Raw genomic sequence first — 25,361 nt, forward strand, 5'->3', positions numbered from 1 at the left:
GACTTACTTCACTCTGTATGACAGTCTCTAGATCCATCCACGTCTCAACAAATGACTCAATTTCATTCCTTTTTATGGTGGAGTAATATTCCATTGTATATATGTACCACAACTTCTTTATCCATTCATCTGTCGATGGGCGTTTAGGTTGCTTCCATGACCTGGCTATTGTAAATAGTGCTGCAATGAACATTCGGGTGCATGTGTCTTTTTGAATTACAGTTTTCTCTGGGTATATGCCCAGTAGTGGGATTGCTGGATCATATGGTAATTCTATTTTTAGTTTTTAAAGGAACCTCCATACTGTTCACCATAGTGGCTGTATCAATTTACATTCCCACCAACAGTGCAAGAGGGTACTCTTTTCTCCACATCCTCTCCAGCATTTGTAGTTTGTAGATTTTCTGATGATGCCCATTCTAACTGGTGTGAGGTGATACCTCATTGTAGTTTTGATTTGCATTTCTCTAATTAGTGATGTTGAGCAGCTTTTCATGTGCTTCTTGGCCATTTGTATGTCTTCTTTGGAGAAATGTCTATTTAGGTCTTCTGCCCATTTTTGGATTGGGTTGTTTGTTTCTTTAATATTGATCTGCGTGAGCTGTTTATATATTTTGGAGATTAATCCTTTGTCCGTTGATTTGTTTGCAAATATTTTCTCCCATTCTGAGGGTTGTCTTTTCATCTTGTTTATGGTTTCTTTTGCTGTGCAAAAGTTTGAAGTTTCATTAGGTCCCATTTGTTTATTTTTGTTTTTATTTCCATTACTCTAGGAGGTGGATCAAAAAAGATCTTGCTGTGATTTATGTCAAAGAGTGTTCTTCCTATGTTTTCCTCTAAGAGTTTTATAGTGTCTGGTCTTACATTTAGATCTCGAATCCATTTTGAGTTTATTTTTGTGTATGGTGTTAGGGAGTGTTCTAATTTCATTCTTTTACATGTAGCTGTCCAATTTTCCCAGCACCACTTATTGAAGAGACTGTCTTTTCTCCATTGTATATCCTTGCCTCCTTTGTCATAGATTAGTTGACCATAGGTGCATGGGTTTATCTCTGGGCTTTCTATCTTGTTCCATTGATCTATGGATCTTCTGTTTTTGTGCCAGTACCATATTGTCTTGATTACTGTAGCTTTGTAGTATAGTCTGAAGTCAGGGAGTCTGATTCCTCCAGCTCCGTTTTTTTCCCTCAAGACTGCTTTGGCTATTCAGGGTCTTTTGTGTCTCCATACAAATTATAAGATGATTTGTTCTAGTTCCATAAAAAATGCCATTGGTAATTTGATAGGGATTGCATTGAATCTGTAGATTGCTTTGGGTAGTATGGTCATTTTCACAATATTGATTCTTCCAATCCAAGAACATGGTATATCTCTCCATCTGTTGGCATCATCTTTAATTTCTTTCATTAGGGTCTTATAGTTTTCTGCATACAGGTCTTTTGTCTCCCTAGGTAGGTTTATTCCTAGGTATTTTATTCTTTTTGTTGCAATGGTAAATGGGAGTGTTTCCATAATTTCTCTTTCAGATTTTTCATCATTAGTGTATAGGAATGCAAGAGATTTCTGTGCATTAACTTTGTATCCTGCTACTTTACCATATTCATTAATTAGCTCTAGCAGTTTTCTGGTGGCATTTTTAGGATTCTCTATGTATAGTACCATGTCATCTGCAAACAGTGACAGTTTTCCTTCTTCTTTTCCAATTTGTATTCCTTTTATTTCTTTTTCTTCTCTGATTGCCGTGGCTAGGACTTCCAAAACTATGTTGAATAATAGTGGTGAGAGTGGACATCCTTGTCTCGTTCCTGATCTTAGAGGAAATGCTTTCAGTTTTTCACCATTGAGAATGATGTTTGCTGTGGGTTTGTCGTATATGGCCTTTATTATGTTGAGGTAGGTTCCCTCTATGCCCACTTTCTGGAGAGTTTTTTTCATAAATCAGTGTTGAATTTTGTCAAAAGCTTTTTCTGCATCTATTGAGATGATCATATGGTTTTTATTCTTCAGTTTGTTAATATGGTGTATCACATTGATTGATTTGCGTATCTTGAAGAATCCCTGCATCCCTGGGATAAATCCCACTTGATCATGGTGTATGATCCTTTTAATGTGTTGTTGGATTCTGTTTGCTAGTATTTTGTTGAGGATTTTTGCATCTATATTCATCAGTGATATCGGTCTGTAATTTTCTTTTTTTTGTAGTATCTTTGTCTGGTTTTGGTATCTGGGTGATGGTGGCCTCATAGAATGAGTTTGGGAGTGTTCCTTCCTCTGCAAGTTTTTGGAAGAGTTTGAGAAGGATGGGTGTTAGCTCTTCTCTAAATGTTTGATAGAATTCACCTGTGAAGCCATCTGGTCCTGGACTTTTGTTTGTTGGAAGATTTTTTATCACAGTTTCAATTTCATTGCTTGTGTTTGGTCTGTTCATATTTTCTGTTTCTTACTGGTTCAGTCTTGGAAGGTTATACCTTTCTAAGAATTTGTCCATTTCTTCCAGGTTGTCCATTTTATTGGCATATAGTTGCTTGTAGTAGTCTCTAAGGATGCTTTGTATTTCTGCGGTGTCTGTTGTAACTTCTCCTTTTCGTTTCTAATTTTATTGATTTGAGTCCTGTCCCTCTTTTTCTTGATGAGTCTGGCTAATGGTTTATCAATTTTGTTTATCTTCTCAAAGAACCAGCTTTTAGTTTTATTGATCTTTGCTATTGTTTTGTTTGTTTCTGGTTCGTTTATTTCTGCTCTGATCTTTATGATTTCTTTCCCTCTGCTAACTTTGGGTTTTGTTTGTTCTTCTTTCTCTAGTTCCTTTAGGTCTAAGGTTAGATTGTTTACTTGAGATTTTTCTTGTTTCTTGAGGTAGGCTTGTATAGCTATAAACTTCCGTCTTAGAACTGCTTTTGCTGTGTCCCATAGGTTTTGGATCATCGTGTTTTCATTGTCATTTGTCTCTAGGTATTTTTTGATTTCCTCTTTGATTTCTTCAGTGATCTCTTGGTTATTTAATAACGTATTGTTTAGCCTCCATATGTTTGTGTTTTTTACGTTTTTTTCCCTGTAATTCATTTCTAATCTCATAGCGTTGTGGTCAGAAAAGATGCTTGATATGATTTCAGTTTTCTTAAATATACTGAGGCTTGATTTGTGACCCAAGATGTGATCTATCCTGGAGAATTTCCCCTGTGCACTTGAGAAGAAAGTGTAATTTGCTGTTTTTGGATGGAATATCCTATAAATATCAATTAAATCTATCTGGTCTATTGTGTCATTTAAAGCTTCTGTTTCCTTATTTATTTTCATTTTGGATGATCTGTCCATTGGTGCAAGTGAGGTGTTAAAGTCCCCCACTATTATTGTGTTACTGTTGATTTCCTCTTTTATAGCTGTTAGCAGTTGCCTTATGTATTGAAGTGCTCCTATGTTGGGTGCACATATATTTATAATTGTTATATCTTCTTCTTGGATTGGTCCCTTGATCATTATGTAGTGTCCTTCCTTGTCTCTTGTAACATTCTTTATTAAACAACGTTTTTAACTTAAGGGTTAAAGCAAGTGCAAATCTCACTCATCCAGAAATCATCAGCCAGAAAACAATCTTGAGATTATAATAACATAAATATTCAAATGTACTAGCTTTTTAGCTCACATCTGCTAATGGAGGGACTCAATCACTGTTCAAATTCTCCTCAGGTTATTTCCAAAAGATACTTTATGGCTTCTTCATGTGCTAAGAAAGATGCCTCTCCCATTCATTAGCTTTAGATTCTTCATGGAAATGCAATTCTTTATGGTTTTTGTGGCATGTGAGGAGAGAAGGTCTTGTCCCCATTATCTTTAGCAAATGATCTTCCTGGGACCCAAGAAGATATTTTATGAAATTTATGAATCTGATCTTTCTAAAAATGATTATTTAATTCTTTGATCAATAAAAGCCAAAAGAGATCAGAGATAAGAAGGGAGAAGAATAATAGAAGAAAAAATGAAAAAATAGTCATTTATTTATGAATTTTATGAACATGTGAATGGTATTGAACCTTATGAACATCCCAGTGGATAGTTGGAATTTAAAAGTGATATGTTGCTCAGAAAACAAGATAACCTGTTGAAAAATAATCAACAAAACTATGAGAGAGAGAGAAGCAGTGTATTCAGAAAGCTAATTTTATATTACAGATGTTTTACTGATGCAAATGAATCATTTTCACAAGAGGTTGATGAGGGGCAGGTTTATTTTTTCTTACATGTGCTGAATGCTACAAGATTTTATAAAATAAATTGTTTGATGACTAGAAAATTGCATCATCACAGGTGTTTCAAAGGAGTCACACTTGCCTGCTGCTTATAGAATTTACTCAAATGGATAGATATTTTTTAGTTTCTTATAGAGTTTACTCTAATGGATGGGCTTTTTAAAAATTTTCTGCCATCTTTTATCATCTTTTGGGCCTACAATAAAACACCTTTTTCAATAGAAAATCAATCTTTCAATCTTCAGTAGAAGGAAGGACATTATAATCTACACAAGTATAGTGACTACCCTGAGGCATCAGGCTCAGAGTCAGGTTTTTTTTTTTTTTTTCCCAGTCACATGGTATTATCTTTTTGATTCAGCCTAAGGATGTAGTGCACAAAATATAAAATCTTTTCTTAGAAGCAGTTACAAGTGAAAGTTGACTTCTCATGTCTAAACGTTTGGCTAATGGCACTGAGGTTCACTCAACCTACTCTCAAGTGAAAAGAGGTTATTGTAAGGTTTTCCTGACCATTGCCAAGTGAAAGGAGCACAACGGAACCTTTATAGCCATAAAGGTTATTCCCTGGATATAAACAGTTCACTGATTGACTGGCTTCATAGTGACTTAGCTTCTTTTTGTCTATAAGTACACCCAGCTATCTGCTTCTTCCTCTGTTTTGCACACCTTTTCTCTACATCATGAATCATGCTCTCTCATTAGATTGGCTAAATCATGGCTTTCTGAGAATTAGCTGTAGGATATACATGTGCCTCTGTGTGTGTGTGTGTACGTGTGTATACATGTGTGTGCTCAAGCATGTGTTTTTACTTCAATTTCTTTGAACTCTTCAGGGTTTTAAATCACATTAAGGTATATGATAGAGATTCTGAAACAGGCTAGTTAACTACATTGGTTCTGTTTGGGGTTAAAGTTTCATGCTTTCCACCCTGGAGATTAGGCAACTGGGGGTCAGGTACCTCTTCAGTTTTAATCACATCTTACTGAAGTCACATGCTACAGAGCATGGCGATTTCTGGGCAAGAAATGTCTACCAAAGAAATTACATAGCAGAGGGATTTACTCTTAAAAGGCAAATCTGGTTATGGCAAACACCATGAATTCAAATTCATCAAGTACAGACACTATAGAGGGTTACAAACTTATTTTCACATATTGATATAATTTTTAGATTTTATGACTGTAATTCTGTTAGATGTAAAATATTAAGGAGTGTCTAATAAAATATTGTGCTCTGGGATTAAATATGGGAAGTGCTGATATTTCCTCCCTACCCTACTTCCTTTTTGGGTTTTATTCATGAACAATTGATAGGGTATAAACTAAGCCCAAAGTGCCCAAGATAAATTCCATAAGTTATGCAGGATATACCTCACAGCTCATGAACAAGCTGCGTAAGTCAGAAAGAGGGAAACCTTGTTGAAACTGACAAAAACTCCTTTTTAGCTCATTACATTAGTGGTACAGAAATAATAAGTAATATTCATATGCTACTGAATATTCAAAGAACATGATAATAAAATTAAGAAGGTTTTCTTGAGAACAAGCTAATCTCTCTCTTGGGCTATCACAATTAGTAACTAATCTCCCGAGTAACCATTTTTCTCCTAAATAGTCTATCTCCCATACTTTTTTCAAAAGAGATATCTGATGAGGTGAGTTTCAGAGATGCTATCTGATATTGTTAATCTTTAAACTATTATTCTCTTTGGTATTTTGAACATGCTAATAGTTTTAAAAATATTTAAATAATATAGTTGCATATCTGTCTCTCTCACCAGACTGGGATTCCTTTCTTCATTTAACTTTTGACAGGCAGAATCTGGCATGGTGTCAAACACATGGTACGAGCTCAAGGTACCATGGAGATTATATGGAGAATAAGTGAATCATTTGGGTTAAAGTGTTCTCAAGACTTTACTTTAATAATTTTTAAAGGTGGTGACTCTCTTCTTTACTTGATACTCTCCTGGACTGAGCAAACCAGTTCTTGGTGTTCTTCTTAGGTGCACACCACTAAATACAGAGCTAAATAAATATAAATATATAATTAAATGTAGAATTAATTAATCACTTGGGTGAAAGTGATCTAAGACTTTAATTCAGTAATTTTCAAAGGAGATGACTCTGCTCCTTACGGATGATTCTACTGAACTGAGCAATATACTTCTTAGTGCTCTTCTAAGGTATTAAATCTTGATAGGTATTTTGTATTAAGATGTTTAAATTTTCCTGAGCCATCAAGCAGTGACTGAACTAGGTCCAGTGTTTCTGAGGGAGAGTGACTCGTAACTCATCATGTTCTAGAAGGATTTGTGTAAATACAAAAAACACTGATTAACATAAAAGGTAAGGATATTGAATATGATACAACAGCTAAATTAATGTAGAAATGTAAGATGGAACCTAAAGTGAGATCAGTAAGCAAACTCTTCTTACAAAGACTTTCGCATTTGCCAGCGGTGAATCACAAAATTTTATTAGTACTCTTTAGCTAGTACAAAAAGAGAGACATGATCAGTTAATTACTATGTTCACAAACCATTTGTACAAAGAGATCTAACATTTCCTGGTACTGAGAGTCAAGAGAGAAGAGAATTCCTCTCTGAGTTCACATGTTTTAGACAGAAATGTCTATATTGAAATGATTTGGCCATAGGGTAAATACAGCAAGGTTCATACAGTGAGTCCTTGTAGCACCTCTGAACATAGACCTGTGGAATAACATTTAAGAGAAAATTGATAAAAACTCTAACCTTCTACTTTGGCTGAAAAATTGAAAAAGAGAATCATGCCCCCTTAGTCAATCCTCCATAAACACCCCTTCATCAATCCTCCATAAATGTTATTTTACTCATCTGAGCTTTTGAAATCTATTAACAAGAACTGAGTTTCAATAAAATTCCTTGTCAAGTGAAATAATTATTTTGTATTGCTAGTTAATGGTAGAGCCATAGCTTTACAAATCAGGATTATGAGTGGCACATTCTTATAAAAGTGGAATGTAATGAAAAGGATTTATAAAAGTCTACCCCTATCAGATTGGAGTTATATGAAGGAATACTCATAGGCACTAATGAAATTTGCCTCAAGAATTTGTTTTGAGGTCTCCTCCAGTGAACAAATGAAAGTGGAGATTAAAGTTCTACCATGTAAGACATGGCCTCAGTATTTTTGGTCTGGAGAAAGTTTAAAGCAGATATAAAATCAACTGCTTACCTTGAATATTAAATAAAGATGATTTGTAAAAAGTCCTGCTTTGCACCTTTGTTAATGCTTCTGCTTGGGCAGCAAGATTTCTCCTCCTGCCCATCTCCGCTCCTACACCTCACAACCACCTTGCCTTCTTCCAGCTGACTTTACGTTTTCAAAGTTGAGAGAGAAGGCGTCTAAAGCATTCAAAGGCCATAGAAAACTTTTGTCATATTGTTCAGCAGCAAGCTTAGCAGTAATTTCTCATCTCTTCCAGAAAATAACTGTCAATCGGTTAATAAAAAACATTTAAAATTTAATTAAATTATTGAGGGGGCACCTTCAAGAAAGTAGATCACCTTCCTCCCCACAAACACATCAAAACTACATCTACATGAGGAACAATTACTACAGAACACTGGCAGAAGACCTCAGACTTCCCAAAAGATGCCCTCAGGCAACCTACACGCAGAGGCAGGGCCAAATCCAAAGCTGAACCCCAGGACCTGTGCGAACAAAGAAGAGAAAGGGAAATCTCTCCCAGCAGCTTCAAGAGCAGAGGATTAAATCTCCACAATCAACTTGATGTACCCTGCATCTCTGGAATACCTGAATAGACAACGAATAATCCCAAAATTGAGGGGGTGGACTTTGGGAACAACTGTAGACTTGGGGTTTGCTTTCTGCATCTAATTTGTTTCTGGTTTTCTGTTTATCTTAGTTTAGTATTTAGACCTTATTATCATTGGTAGGTTATTGATTTGGTTGCTCTCTTCCTTTTTTTAATTTATATATATATATATATGTTTTTTTCTCTTTTTGTGAGTGTGTATGTGTATGCTTTTTTGTGTGATTTTGTCTGTATGGCTTTGCTTTTGCCATTTGTCCTAGGGTTCTGACTGTCCTTTTTTGTTTTTTTGTTTATTTATTTTTTTCTAGTATAGTTTTTAGCACTTGTTGTCACTGGTGGATTTGTTTTTTGGTTTGGTTGCTCTCTTCTTCTCTCTTTTTTTTATTAATTTTTAATTTTTTAATTTTTAATAATTTTTTCTATTTTAATAGCTTTATTTTATTTATTTATTTATTTTCTTTCTTTCTTTCTTTTTCTCCCTTTTCTTCTGAGCTGTGTGGATGACAGCATCTTGGTGCTCTGGCTGGGTGTCAGACCTGAGCCTCTGAGGTGGGAGAGCCAAGTTCAGGACATTGGTCCACCAGAGACCTCCCAACCCCGTGTAATATCAAACAGTGAAAGCTCTCCCAGAGATGTCCATCTCAACTCTAAGACCCGGCTCCACTCAACGACCAGCAAGCTACAGTGCTGGACACCCTATGCCAAACAACTAGCAAGACAGGAACACAAACCCACCCATTAGCAGAGAGGCTGCCTAAAATCAAAATAAGTTCACAGACACCCCAAAACACACCACCAGACATGGTCCTGCCCACCAGAAAGACAAGATCCAGCCTCATCCACCAGAACACAGGCACCACTCCCCTCCAACAGGAAGCCTACACAACCCACTGAACCAATGTTACCCACTCGGAGCAGACAACAAAAACAATGGGAACTACAATCCTGCAGACTGCAAAACGGAAATTCCCAAACACAGTAAGTTAAGCAAAATGAGAAGACAGAGAAATACACAGCAGATGAAGGAGCAAGGTAAAAACCCACCAGACCAAACAAATGAAGGGGAAGTAGGCAGTCTACATGAAAAAGAATTCAGAGTACTGATAGTAAAGATGATCCAAAATCTTGGAAATAGAATGGAGAAAATACAAGAAACATTTACCAAGGACCTAGAAGAACTAAAGAGCAAACAAACAATGAGAACAACACAATAAATGAAATTTAAAATTCCCTAGAAGGAATCAATAACAGAATAACTGAGGCAGAAGAACGGATAAGTGACCTGGAAGATAAAAGAGTGGAAATAACTACCGCAGAGCAGAATAAAGAAAAAAGAATAAAAAGAATTTAGGACAGTCTCAGAGACATCTGGACAACATGAAACACACCAACATTAGAATTATAGGGGTCCCAGAAGAAGAAGAGAAATAAAAAGGGACTGAGAAAATATTTGAAGAGATTATAGTTGAAAACTTCCTTCATATGGGTAAGGAAATAGTCAATCAAGTCCAGGAAGCACAGAGAGTCCCATACAGGATAAATCCAAGGAGAAACATGCCAAGACACATATTAATCAAACAATCAAAAATTAAATTCCAAAAAAAAATATTAAAAGCAGCAAGGGAAAAGCAACAATTAACATAAAAGGGAAACCCCATAAGGTACAGCTGATCTTTCAGCAGAAACGCTGCAAGCCAGAAGGGAGTGGTAGGACATATTTAAAGTGATGACAGGGAAAAACCTACAACCAAGATTACTCTACCCACAAGGATCTCATTCAGATTCGACAGAGAAATTAAAAGCTTTACAGATAAGCAAAAGCGAAGAGAATTCAGCACCACCAAACCAGCTTTACAACAAATGCTAAAGGAACTTCTCTAGGCAGGAAACACAAGAGAAGGAAAAGACTTACAATAACAAACTCAAAACAATTAAGAAAATGGTAATAGGAACATGCATATTGATAACTACTTTAAATGTAAATGGATTAAATGCTCCAACCAAAAGACTGGCTGAATGGATACAAAAGCAAGACCCATACATATGCTGTCTACAAAAGACCCACTTCAGACCTAGGGACACCTACAGACTGAAAGTGAGGGGATAGAAAAAGATATGCAAATGGAAATCAAAAGAAAGCTGGAGTAGCAATTCTCATATCCGACAAAATGGACTTTAAAATAAACACTATTACAAGGACACTACATAATGATCAAGGGATCAATCCAAGAAGAAGGTATAACAATTGTAAATATTTATGCCCCCAGCATAGGAGTACCTCAATACATAAGGCAAATGCTAACAGCCATAAAAGGGGAAATCGACAGTAACACAATCATAGTAGGGGGCTTTAACACCCCACTTTCACAATGGACAGATCATCCAAAATGAAAATAAATAAGGAAACAGAAGCTTTAAATGATACATTAAACAAGATGGACGTAATTGATATTTTAGGACATTCCATCCAAAAACAGCAGATTACACTTTCTTCTCAAGTGCTCATGGAACATTCTCCAGGATAGATTACATCTTGGGTCACAAATCAAGCCTTGGTAAATTTAAGAAACTTGAAATCGTATCAAATATCTTTTCTGACCACAACACCATGAGACTAGATATCAATTACAGGAAAAAAATCTGTAAAAAATACAGACACATGGAAGCTAAACAATACACAACTAAATAACCAAGAGATCACTGAAGAAATCAAAGAGGAAATCAAGAAATACCTAAAAACAAATGACAATGGAAACATGATGACCCAAAACCTAAGGGATGCAGTAAAAGCAGTTCGAAGACGGAAGTTTATAGCAATACAATCCTACCTCAAGAAACAAGGAACATCTCAAATAAACAACCTAACCTTACACCTAAGGCAATTAGAGAAAGAAGAAAAAATACCCACAGTTAGCAGAAGGAAAGAAATCATAAAGATCAGATCTGAAATAAATGAAAAAGAAATGAAGAAAAGATAGCAAAGATCAGTAAAACTAAAAGCTGGTTCTTTGAGAAGATAAACAAAATTGATAAACACTTAGCCAGACTCATCAAGAAAAAAAGGGAGAAGACAAATCAATAGCATTAGAAATGAAAAAGGAGGAGTAACAACTGACACTGCAGAAATACAAAGGATCATGAGAGATTACTACAAGCAACTATATGCCAATAAAATGGACAATCTGGAAGAAATGGACAAATTCTTAGAAAAGCACAACCTTCTGAGACTGAACCAGGAAGAAATAGAAAGAAAAAACAGATCAATCACAAGTAATGAAATTGAAACTGTGATTAAAAATCTTCCAACAAACAGAAGCCCAGAACCAGATGGCTTCACAGGCGAATTCTGTCAAACATTTAGAGAAGAGCTATCAAACATTTAGAGAAGAGCTAACACCTATCCTTCTCAAACTCTTCCAAAATATAGCAGAGGAGGAACACTCCCAAACTCATACTATGAGGCCACCATCACCCTGATACCAAAACCAGACAAAGATGCCACACACACACAAGAAGACTACAGGCCAATATCACTGATGAACATAGATGCAAAAATCCTCAACAAACTACTAGCAAACAGAATCCAACAGCACATTAAAAGGGTCATACACCATGATCAAGTGGGATTTATCCCAGGAATGCAAGGATTCTTCAATATATGTAAATCAATCAATGTGATAAACCATATTAACAAACTGAACGAGAAAAACCGTATGATCATCTCAATAGGTGCACCCATTTATGATAAAAGCCCCCAGAAAGTAGGCATAGAGGGAACTTACCTCAACATAATAAAGCCCATATATGACAAACCCACAGCCAACATCGTTCTCAATGGTGAAAAACTGAAACCATTTCCTCTAAGATCAGGAACAAGACAAGGTTGCCCACTCTCACCACTATTATTCAACATAGTTTAGGAAGTTTTAGCCACAGCAATCAGAGAAGAAAAAGAAATAAAAGGAATCCAAATCAGAAAGAAGAAGTAAAGCTGTCACTGTTTGCAGATGACATGATACTATACATAGAGAATCCTAAAAAGACTACCAGAAAAGTACTAGAGCTAATCAATGAATTTGGTAAAGTAGCAAGATACAAAATTAATGCACAGAAATCTCTTGCATTCCTATACAGTAATGATGAAAAATCTGAAAGAGAAATTAAGAAAACACTCCCATTTACCATTGCAACAAAAAGAATAAAATACCTAGGAATAAACCTGCCTAAGGATACGAAAGACCTGTATGCAGAAAACTACAAGACACTGATGAAAGAAATTAAAGATGATACAAACAGATGAAGAGATATACTATGTTCTTGGATTGGAAGAATCAATATTGTGAAAATGACTATACTACCCAAAGCAATCTACTGATTCATCGCAATCCCTATCAAATTACCAATGGCATTTTTCACAGAACTAGACAGAAAAGTTTACCATTTGTATGGAAACACAAAAGACCCCGAATAGCCAAAGCAATCTTGAGAAAGAAAAACGGGGCTGGAGGAATCAGGCTCCCTGACTTCAGACTATACTACAAACCAACAGTAATCAAGACAGTATGGTACTGGCAGAAAAACAGAAATATAGATCAATGGGACAGGATAGAAAGCCAGAGATAAACCCATGCACATATGGTCACCTTATCGTTGATAAAGGAGGCAAGAATATATAATGGAGAAAAGACAGCCTCTTCAATAATTGGTACTGGGAAAAACTGGACAGCTACATGTAAAATAATGAAATTAGAACACTCCCTGACACCATACACAAAAATAAACTCAAAATGAATTAAAGAGCTAAATGTAAGGCCAGACACTATCAAACTCTTAGAGGAAGATATAGGCAGAACACTCTATGACATAAATCACAGCAAGAATCTTTTTGACCCACCTCCTAGAGCAATGGAAATAAAAACAAAAATAAACAAATGGGATCTAATGAAAGTTAAAAGCTTTTGCACAGCAAAGGAAACCATAAAGAAGATGAAAAGACAACCCTCAGAATGGGAGAAAATATTTGCAAATGAAGCAACTGACAAAGGATTAATCTCCAAAATATACAGGCAGCTCATGCAGCTCAGAATCAAAAAAACAAACAACCCAATCCAAAAATGGGCCGAAGACCTAGACATTTCTCCAAAGAAGATATACAGATTGCCAACAAACACATGAAAGGATGCTCAACACCACTAATCATTAGAGAAATGCAAATCAAAACTACAATGAGGTATCACCTCACACTGGTCAAAATGGCCATCATCAAAATATCTATAAACACTAAGTGCTGGAGAGGGTGTGGAGAAGAGGGAACCCTCTTGCACTGGTAGTGGGAATGTAAATTGATACAGCCACTATGGAGAACATTATGGAGGTTCCTCAAAAAACTAAAAATAGAACTACCATATGACCCAGTAATCCCACTAGTGGGCATATACCCTGAGAAAACCATAACTCAAAAAGAGTCGTGTACCATGATGTTCATTGCGGCTCTATTTACTATAGCCAGGATATGGAAGCAAGCTAAGTGTCCATTGACATATGAATGGATAAAGAAGATGTGGCACATATATACAATGGAATATTACTCAGCCATAAAAAGAAACGAAATTGAGTTATTTGTAGTGAGGTGGATGGACCTAGAGTCTGTCATACAGAGTGAAGTAAGTCAGAAAGAGAAAAACAAATACCGTATGCTAACACATATATATGGAATCTAAAAAAAAAAAAAAAATTGGTTCTGAAGAACCTAGGGGCAGGACAGGTGAAAGACGCAGACATAGAGAATGGACTTGAGGACACGGGGAGGGGGAAGGGTAAGCTGGGACGAAGTGAGAGAGTGGCATAGACATATATACATTACCAAATGTAAAATAGATAGCTAGTGGGAAGCAGCTGCATAGCACAGGGAGATCAGCTCGGTGGTGCTTTGTGTCCACCTAGAGGGGTGGGATAGGGAGGGTGGGAAGGAGATGCAAGAGGGAGGCGATATGGGGATGTATGTCTATGTATAGCTGATTCACTTTGTTATACAGCAGAAACTAACACACCATTGTAAAGCAATTATACTCCAATAATGATGTTTAAGAAATTAAATCCTGTAGTACTCTTAAGCTTAAGAAAAAAATTTCCCAACAATCCCTTCAAGACAAACTGGTTTTAAAATATGTCTAGGTTACTAAGTTAACTAGACATAGTTACTTTATGTCAATCTTTTTAAATGATGCGAAAGCTGATTATCTTCTAAAAATGATGCATTTACTTTTAGAAATTTTGATCTATAAAACTTCTTTTAAACAAGAATCACGTAACATATCCATTTGTCCAATATGTTCGTTCCAAATTTTTGGCAATAAAGCCAAGTTATCTCATTTAATGGTCACATATTCTCTTCTGTATGGCAAGAGGACCTGCATTCAGCTTACTAACAATGGTGCAAAACAATTAAAGTACCATTAATATCAGTGATATGGATTCAGAATAAATTTCTTGAATTCTCCTGTTGAAACTGTCATCTGATTCTTCAAAATCACTTACAAATCCAGACTCTGAAAATAGTAGAAGAGTTCATGTTCTATATAAGCAGCGATGTCTGGTGTATACACAGAGACCCTGTAGCTTTGCTCATGGCCAGAGAATTAAAGGCCCAAATAGTTCAGGAGAAGTCACATAATATCCTACATAATTCCCAAGAGATATCCCCAAATTATGAGAAGGTATGATCCTTCCAGTACTGGCAACAAGGCAGAAGCTGTATTTAAATCCCTGCATTGGGACTTCCCTGGCGGCACAGTGGTGAAGAATCCGCCTGCCAATGAAGGGGACACGGGTTCGAGCCCTGGTCCAAAAGATCCCACATGCTGCGGAGCAACTAAACCCGTGCGCCACAACTACTGAGCCTGCACTTTACAGCCCGCGAGCCACAACTACTGAGCCCGTGTGCTGCAATTACTGAAGCCCGCACACTTAGAGCCGGTGCTCTGCAACAAGAGAAGCCACCGCAGTAAGAAGCCTGAGCACCTCAACGAAGAGTAGGCCCCGCTCACCGCAACTAGAGAAAGCCTGCGCACAGCAATGAAGACCCAACACAGCTAAAACTAAATAAATACATTTTTTTAAAAATAAAAATAAATAAATCCCTGCCTTGTTCCCAGTGTGGCGTATAGGCTTTGCAATGGATTAAAGGAAACTGGCCCTCTTTAGGTGCAGGTCTGATAGAGAGGGCTACCAAGGACACAGGACAAGATTTCCCTTTATAAAAATGGGAGTATCTTCATTCTGGATCTGTTCAAAGGGGATCAAAATCACCTAAGTGCAGAAAGCAAAAATGTCACAAAAGTTCAGATTACACTGCTCAAGGTGATTAGAACCATTGTGGAGACAAGGTAACTTCTGAAGAAACCTCACCTTAGAGGATTTTCCTTCTAAAAGTCTAGTACAAAGGTGGCCAGAAACTACAGATATAGAGGCAGATAAACCTAATATTATAAATCTGGAAAGATGGATATAGAGATATCTCCTGAGATCTGATATTTTATGAAAAGATTTGGTTGTAAAAACGTCCAGATAACTCTTTGCTTTGTTCTGTAGTTAACTTAGGGTTTTTATTTATTTATTTAATTTTAAAATGTTTATTGAAATATAGTTGACTTACAATGTTGTGTTAGTTTCAGGTGTACAGCAAAGTCATTCAGTTATACATATATAAAGATAAATATATATATTCTTTTTTTACATTCTTTTCCATTATTATAGGATATTGAATATATTTCCCTGTGCTATACAGTAGGTCCTTGTTGGTTATCTATTTTACATATAGTATAGTGTGTATACTTTAATCCCAAACTCTGGTTTTTAAATGTGTTAATTTAGGGGGCTCCAGCAGTCTAACTCACAATTATATCTGCCATTTTTCTTCATACCTTAGCTCTTAGTGAGATAAAAGATCTAAAATCCCAAATATAAACAGATATTGCTACTGTTGCTATTGATATAGCAACAAATATTGCTATTATACATTTTGTCTGATAAAGATACATAATATAAAAATTGATACAAAATCTTTACTTTGAGACTTCACCAAGAAATGTTCAGGAAAATAACTTTTGTTGAGAAGCATACTTGAGGAATTCTCCCAGGCAGATGTTTAGAAACATTTTTATTACAGAAAATTTCTAACACATGCAATGTAAACACAGTAGTATAATGAGACCTTTTGCAACCACCCACCAAAAGCAACCACAGTTCTGATTACTTAAGAGCAATCTCTTAAATGTCCAGAATCTCCTTTGGAAAAAGATAGAGTGACTTCAAGGATTATGCTGAATGTAATCTTACAAATTCCTCTTGTTTATTGTTTTGCTCATACGTTTTGCTTTTGCCGACCATTGTACCAACACATTATATAATACATGACATGCGTATTTTGAAAAATGTAAATAAAAGGAAGAAATATATGTGGAAATAGTAAAAGTAGAATGTAAGCTTATGGAGAGTGGCAATAAAAAGAGAGAGAAAGTTGAATAAAGTTAATCCCAATATTCACTCACTTTTGGTCATATCACCTATGATGTTGATGTATACATTATACCCTTGCTCTTCAAAATATGTCTTTGGGCCAGCAGCAGACCTTCAGGCTCTACCGCACAACTATTGAATCAGAATCTGCATTTTAACAAGGTCCAAAGGTGATTCAGATGAACATTCCATTTTTGAGGAACACTGCTCTAGATCACAATGTGATGAAGTAATGGTGTGACTTGCCAAAGAAGAAAAAAATGGAAACTCTCTAAAACAAGACAGAACATGGAATCAGCAAATCAGCTATGCAATATAAAGAAATTTCTGTTGATTCTGTAACTGTGGAATGCATCAGTTATTTTATAAAGCTAGAAAGCAAAATTAAAAATAAATTTTAAGTACTGTTTCCTGTTTGGGGGGGAGGAGGTCAGCATGAAATGTGGGGAAAGATACTATGATTGGCTCTTCTCAGTGCTTTTTCCTGTTCATCTTATGCCTTCTAGTAACCCTATAAGCTGTCACATAGCTAATATTAAAAGCAACAAATTATACTTTTGTTTATTTCATTTGAATGATGCTTTTAATATTTTATGTTATATACAATTGCTCTCAGATTTTATGTGTCCAATTAATATTACATAAAATGATACTTTTGTAAAGGAAACAGCTAAAGGAAGCAGATGTGTGGGTTCTTAAAATGCAGCTGTTATTAAAATTAAACAATTAGCAGTGATATTTTGGAATAATTTCTTATATATTGTATAATATAAAAGTGGTTTGTCAAGAGATCTAAATTTTCTTTCACTGCCACTGCTTAGAGCTATGAACAAGAAAACACTGGACATAGATTTATAGGAAAGGATATAAAATATAAAAATGAGGCAACATTTTGTATAAATATATGAGACATTGAAAAGTAAGAAAACCTCATTTTTTTTAATATAGCAGAGAACTATAAATGCATCTATGTTATCCTGACATATTTTGACTGAAAGGAGATCATTTCATCTTTTACTCTAATATTTTTTTAACTGAAGTTGAATCTAATTTTCAAATGCAAAAATCTCAGAAATGACTTTAGTTAACAAAAATGAGATATTTCATAAGACACATGTTGATGGAAAGCCCTGTATCCTGTATGATTAATTTATAGTTAAAAGATGGAGTTGAGATTTTTATATTCTTTCCCCCCTTTCCAAATGTTAGAAATTTTTCTTAGTCTCAAAACTGCCTAAATTACATAAATATTTTTGTGGTAAAAATCTTAATTAGATAATTAGTTTTCTAATTTCTGAACACAGTCATAAACATATAGTTTCAAAATAAGACATGTGACATTTATCTAGTTTTATTCTTTACTAATATTTATTTTATTTTTAAAATCAATAAGGTAAAGACATTCTTCTCTGGAAATAAGTAAAACCCAATGGACCATGCAAATATCTACCCATCAAATACATAAGATTCGATATTATTTTCCAAGTGAAATCTTTGCATAGAGCACAATGGAGAAGCTGAACTTACATTAATGTCTTATCATTGATATATTTTTAAATATTTTAAAAATATTTAATACATGCTACAATCAAATATTTTATGCATTTTATGCAAAAGAAGTCTTTTCATAAAAAGTATCATTTTTCATTTGAAATGAAATGCTAAGAAATTCGAACAGCTTTCTCCCTCAACTATATTTAAGATCTTGTTAAAAGATATCTTAACCTTAGCCTGTTATCTTGATTTCTAAGCCATTAAAATTGCCCTCTTCTCATCAGCTACTTTAGACTTGAGAAATTTCAAATTAAATGAAAATATTATTAAATCCCTTTTCCACAGAGAACAAATAATCCCTAAGTGCACTACTTAATGATGAATCTGAATCATGCACAGTAAGTTTAAGTATTGGTAAGTGAATTCACATCTTGAGGAAAGTATTCTCATTCAGGCTGAAATGAATTCTTCAGCTAAGTGAAGAGCATTTATCTCAATAGAAATTTCATTGCAAATATATATAGATAGGTAGATAGATATTTAAACATTCAAAATGTTCACATGACTGCTCTCCTTCTTTACCAAAGATGACAACTTTCTCATCTTAGGTATTCTTTAGCAATTATGTTCACCTCACAGTGCTCATGTTAAAATCATAGCTCAAATACACTGTACTTCCTTTTAGGCATACCCAGATGGTTGTGAATTTGCTCTTCTCAATTGTGCTTGTGGTTCAGAGAATTAAGATTATCTTTTAGTAAAACTTAAATCTAAAGAAAAGAGATTAATATTGTAAAATGGCCTGATTTTTCAAATGGAGTATAAAAAAAAAAAAAAGTGCTGTGACCTGCCCTTTTATTTCTGTATTTAACTTTTAAAATGTATTTCTGAAGTAGTTTTATTTCTGTTTACTCAAAACGAAATGGATTAAATGTGAAACTAACAAATATTTGCTTTTTAAAATTGGGTAAAGATCGGGAGAAGAGGCTTCCAGTGTGTCTCGAGTAAATGAAATCTGCTACATTTTGAAAGAGAACTTCACAGAATTTAAAATTTTATATTTTATTTTCAGATGTAAAATATTTAAAGGAAGAAGATGCAAATCGCAAGACTTTCACGGTCAGCAGCACACTGGACTTCCGAGTGGACCGAAGCGACGATGGCGTGGCGGTCATCTGCAGAGTAGACCATGAATCTCTCAATGCCACCCCTCAGGTGGCCATGCAGGTGCTAGAAATACACTGTAAGTAAACGCTACTCCATAACTCTTTACCTTGGCGCCAAATCTCTGCATCTACATTTAAAGTCACTTCAAAAATTTTCTGAAGTTATAGCAAATGTGCAGCAAAATCTATAGCCAAATGAAGTAAAATTGACCTCATTAGTATTAATCACATTCAAAGGAAAGGAGTCCTTGGTTGATTATCATTCTTGACAAGGGAGAAAAAGAAAGAAGATATCAGAAGGTTAAAACTCCTAATTATCTTCCAAATGTTGGCCAGGAAGAGCAGTAATTTTGGCAGAATCAGTGAGAAGTGGAAATCTGAAAAAGCCTTGATGAACTTTCTAAATGTAATGTTATTGTATGCAAACGTGGCTTACCATCTGTTCTTTTAAAATTATACTATTTTTTTTCTATTTTTTAAAATATGCTAAGTCTTTATGAACACAGGGGCATATCTATTATGTTTTCTTTATCAACATCACTATTGTTCACAAATGATAAGAACATAAATTAGATGACTCCAGTGAGCCCAGGCAGTGCTGAATTCTTTGCTGGCATTATCTCAACTCATGTTATCTCATGTTAGGACATCAGCATAATAGCCTGATGAATAGTTACTGCTCTCTTTAATTGCAGTTTATGGATAAGGACACTGAAGATTATAGTGGTTGAGTCACTTGGCCAAGTTCACACAACTAGCAAATGGTCGACTTATAATCATGACGCTTTCATACTTAGCAGTGTCCTTGGGATATAGCAGGTGATCTATAAATATTTATCAAAATGAAAATGAATGAATTGAAATATGTAACATAAAGTTGAAAAGAGTAGAGTACAAAGAATTATATTTCTGAATCCTAATACTTGACTTTTTCCAATATTAGAAATTTTTTTGTTGAGTTTGTTATCTGTGATAAATTGTAGTTCAAGTTTAGATTTGTGTGTGTGATGCGAAATTACATTGAACTTTAAAACGTTAACTCTATATATTAGTCTTCTAATATGCCTCATTGCAGTCTGTTTTCATTTATTTATTCAACAAGAATATATTGAATACATGAAACAGGCATTCTTTTGGGCACTGGGGTTACAGAGGTGACCAAAAAAGGACAACTTTAACAAAACAAACTGAGATTGTCTCCAAGTGTCAAAATCACCACTACCACCAACAGCAACAAACTCCAGTTCCCTTATAACATCCACTCTAGGTAGGAGTAACTGAAAAGCAAAATTAATAAATACAACATATAGCATGCTATGTATTAAGTCTGTAGGAAAAAAATAAAGCAGAGAGGTGATAAGGAGTGAAGTTAGAATGGAAGTCAAGGATAGTGAAAGTGTGTGTGTGTATTAGTATTAACATATATATATAATGCATTTATATATAAATATATATTTTATCACATATAGTATCACATTAAATTATATCATTACATATTATATAATATTACATATTAATATATCATTTAAATATATTATAATGTTATAAATATTTAAATGACTATATTATATAATGTATTATTTATACTTTTATATATTACATTATATATATATAAATGAATATTTAAATAAAATAATATTTTAACTAAATTAATATGTTTAAATATTCAAACAAAATATATACATACAATTCACAGGGAAGAATAAGTACAAAGGCCCTGAGATAGGAACATGTGTGTTGTTTTTATGTTTCTAGAAGCAGCAAGGGTATCAGTGAGACCAGGGTAGAGTGGAAAGTAGAGAGTATCATGAGAAAAGATCAGAGAAGTACCAGGAGAACCAGACTTTTGTTTCTACTTTTTAATAGAGAAAATATCAATCAGATCATTATTTTTTTTTTCTTTTTTCTTTTTTTTTAAATTTATTTTTGGCTGTGTTGGGTCTTCGCCTCTGTGCGAGGGCTTTCTCCAGTTGCGGCAAGCGGGGGCCACTCCTCATCGCGGTGCGCGGCCCTCTCACTATCGCGGCCTCTCTTGTTGGGAGCACAGGCTCCAGACGCGCAGGCTCAGTAGTTGTGGCTCACGGGCCCAGTTGCTCCGCGGCACGTGGGATCCTCCCAGACCAGGGCTCGAACCCCTGTCCCCTGCACTGGCAGGCAGACTCTCAACCACTGCGCCACCAGGGAAGCCCCAGATCATTATTTTTAATTATTGTTTGTTGTATTTTAATTATTCTTAGTTTAGTAGTTATTAAATTATTAAAATTTTAAGAATACTTTCAATTATATTAGATTAGTTTCATTAATTTCCTTCCTGTTCTCATTGAAGCAGATTTGAAGACAAACATATTTTAGAGCCCAAACTGAGATTATTTCCAAATTTTAACATTTATTTGCAGTGAGACCTTGCAACAATTACTGAAACTGCTCTAGCTTTATAAACTAGAGAATTAATTTCTGTGAGGACCAAACTGAATCCTAGCTGAATCCTAGCCACCAGACCACCAGGGACCAGTGACCAGTGACAAGGCCCTGGCCCTTCAGCTGTGTAGAAATGAATTTCCACAGAGATGGAAAGTAGTGAAGCAAGTAAAGTATTTATTAGGAGGAAAAAGAGTATAGTACATGTGGATAGACACATGGGTGGACTCAGAGAGTCGTGCCGTCATGGTAGTTTGAATCAGTTTTATGGGGCATTTCTTCTGGGTTTCCTTTGACCAATCATCTTGCTTTGCGTAGTTCTGCATCTGTATTTGGTATATCTCAGGGTCCTCCTGTGTGCATGCGCATCTCTTAGCCAAGATGGATTCTAGCGAACAGGCCTATGGGTAGTTGACATCGCTTACTATGGGTGGCACCCCCTCCCCTTTTGACCTCCAGGGAGCCTTTCTGTACATGTGTAGTAGGGGAGGTCTCCTTGATTTCGAGTATGAGGAATATGCGGTCTTTTATCTCTTATCTGGGCAGGGCCCAGCCTCTTCTCTCGATTGTCCTGCTATTGATATTTTGGAGTTTCTGTCCACAGAGAACGAACTCCAGCTGCTTACCCTGGGGCCCATCTATCTCCTGCCTCAGGTTCAGGCTGTAACAAAAACACCATAGGCTGGGTGGTTTATAAGCAACAGAAATTGATTTCTCACTGTCCTGGGGGCCAAACATTCAAGATCAAGGAGGAGGCACATTCAGTGTCTGGTGAGGACCCTCACTCTGGCTCATAGCTGGCCATCTTCTATGTCCACATGCAGCAGAAGGGGCTAAGGAGTCTCTGCGATCTCTTTCGTAAGGGTACTAATCCCGGTCATGATCTTCCAAAGTCCTTACCTCCTAATATTATCACATTGGGGATTAGGTTTCAGCATATGAACTTTGGGCAAACATTAACATTCAGTCTATAGCAACATTTCTATTTCTTTTTATTTAATCAATATGTCTTTCAAATATGAAAAATTATGTAATTTGATGTGTCCAGAGGACCCAGATCACCAGCATTTTAATTTAAACTTTTTTTTACTTATATATAAAGCCAAATAAGACTGTTTAAAAATAATCTTTGATTACTAATTCAACTGTAATTTTCAATATATAATAAAAGAAAAATAATAAAAATCAAGTCATAAGGAATATTAAAGATCACCAGCCAGAGAGCACCGGAAACCTACCAGTAGTCTAGCAAAATTGGGTTTATTTAGTTTGCTATGGCACAGAAGACAGCACACCAGATGAATCTCTGGGTGTAGGTAAGAAAGAGTTAGGAGAGACTTGTTAGAGAATTTGGGTTTGTTCTAAATATCGTGAAGAGGGTTCTGAATAAGATGCTGTCAGGATTGGGGGCAATTCAGTGATGTGTATGTTGGTAACTTTTACCTACAAAGCACAAATATTGAAACAGAATTAGATTTGCTATTATAAAGATGTGTGGTTAATCATGCTAATTTATGTAGTTGCTGAACATCTTGGTCTGTGTCCCCTTTTAGACCTGGTTATGGAATAAACTTGCCTTTTCTTATTCCACCCCACAGGCATAGAGTGGCCTTGTCTGATTATTGTTTAGATTCTAGAGAATCGTTTATGTCTGTTGAGCCTATTTCAGCCTAGCTATAAGATGCCAGTTGTTAGCTTCCAAAGTCATTTTCACTTTCTCGGGAGTCCAAAATGGAACTATTATAAATATATACTTTCTGAGCATTTTTAGCTGTTCACCATATTTCAGTGTGCATTATTAAGCAAACTTCATGGAGAAAGACAATTTTTATAAAGCTTTACATGAAAAATGTTATACTTGATGGCCAATTAAAAATAACAACTCATTCTATCATGGTTTAATATGTAAATGGCTAGAAGGCAGAGACCAGATCTATATAAATTATTTTTCCTAGCATTTAGCATACCATCATTCAAGTATGTGAAGTTAATTAAAACTAACTGATAATAATACTTAATGTTCCTTTAGGGATGCAGAACATTCCCCAGGGGTGAATTGAGGAATGGAAAGTGGAGAGGGACATTTAGTACCAGTTTGCGTCAAAATTAGAACAAAGTGATCAAATTGGGTATGGTCTTCATAAACACCTAAGAATAGTGATAAAAGGATCTCAATAGATATTTCCAGAGACAACAGATCATGGCTCCACATAAATGCACATTGCAGTATGTATGATGTGGAAATTCCATGGATGCAGGTGGGGGGAAATAGAAAGAAGAATTGGAAAAGGAAAAAAGTGGTTAGTCTAGAATTTATGGGACATAAATTTAGGATTCCACATGATTTTGCAATGTTCCTATTATGAGTAACTGCAAAGACTGGCCCAAATAGAGGAACAGCTTTTTGGACCCCCAGAGCAGAAGAGATGCCATTGTTTTCTGTGGTGACTGACAAGAGTAAGTTTATATCCCTACAATAATGGGAAGTTAGGACTACACCTGAAATAAAAATCCTGTGTTATTGTGGAAAGGCAAGTTTGATGAGAAACAAGACATAAGGGTTAAACACATAGTGCTAAGGATCATGATGAGAACAAATTGGAGGAGGAGTTATGTTTCTAGGGCTAAATGTTTTAACTCTGTTACCCTGTGATATACAGTTTAGTAGGACTCAGCCTATACAATATATCACAGCAACATGCATTTCCTTATAAAATATTAATCTTAAATTTTAATGTCACTGTGATGGAAGAGAGTTTCTTTAAACTTGAAATTTAAGAAAATGTATATTTTTCACTGTGAACCACAAATACTTGCAAATATCATATAATAGGTAACAGCATACTTTGCACCTGAGCGCTGGAAAAAGCTATTTTTTTTTTAGATGGAAATTCCAATTCATCTTCCTGTTTTTACACAAATCCCTTTAAAATAATAACTTTTTATTTGTCTGATTTAATTTTTAGATGAACAGATTATATAAGTCAGATTTTATTTGATTCTCAGTAAGAATATTGTATCTCCACTAACAGAAAGGACTATGTACAAAACACAGAAAAGAAAAAAATAATTAAATATTCATTTTCTATGTGTGACATTGACAAAATTACATAAAAATCAACTGTTATTGAAAAGGAAAATACAAGAGACAGATTAGTAAAATATTTCAGCATAATGAGTGTTCTGAGAAAGCATTTTGGTACTGTGGCACTGAACTGCCAGTAAGGATAAATAAGAACCCAAATTTTAAGTGTATATGTATGTGTGTTGTAAGGTACATTATATATAATCATCAAATCATGAAATCTTATGCTATCAGTAATATTTGTTTAGTATTTCTATTGTGTAACAGTGCCATGCTTTGCCTATAAAATAAGTAACTATACATGCACATCGTCAACTTTTAAAACAATACATAGTTAAAATAAGTTATAGAAGAGAACCTGCTTGTGAGCCTAAACAAATTCAGTGTGAGCAACTGGTAAGAAAAAAAAAGAAACGAAGGGAGGGAGTGACTTTGGAAGCTGCAGTGTTGAAATTGTGTGTTTTAGATGAGATCAATTAGGTTAATGACTAAAAATAAGAAATGCATTATATACCTTTAATAACCAGAACGCTCCTGGATTCATTACTATAATAATATAAGGAGTTAAATGGTCAATTTACAGTCCCGATCTTTGCCGTCTTGAGGCT

At 35.2% G+C, this 25,361-nt stretch overlaps 1 protein-coding gene across 5 annotated transcripts in view; it reads left to right on the forward strand.

Moving 5' to 3' along the window:
* CADM2 (cell adhesion molecule 2) overlaps window positions 1-25,361 on the forward strand; it is a 1,026,782-nt gene that overhangs the window by 872,921 nt on the left and 128,500 nt on the right. For all 5 annotated transcript variants that reach the window (XM_082392431.1, XM_082392433.1, XM_082392432.1 and 2 more), the window contains one exon: window positions 19,157-19,327. In XM_082392431.1, the coding sequence (XP_082248557.1) occupies window positions 19,157-19,327 (171 nt within the window). The remainder of the gene's footprint in view (window positions 1-19,156; window positions 19,328-25,361) is intronic.

Source organism: Balaenoptera borealis (genome assembly GCF_965194805.1).
Source record: "Balaenoptera borealis genome assembly, chromosome: 5".
Classification (NCBI taxonomy): Eukaryota; Metazoa; Chordata; class Mammalia; order Artiodactyla; family Balaenopteridae; genus Balaenoptera; species Balaenoptera borealis.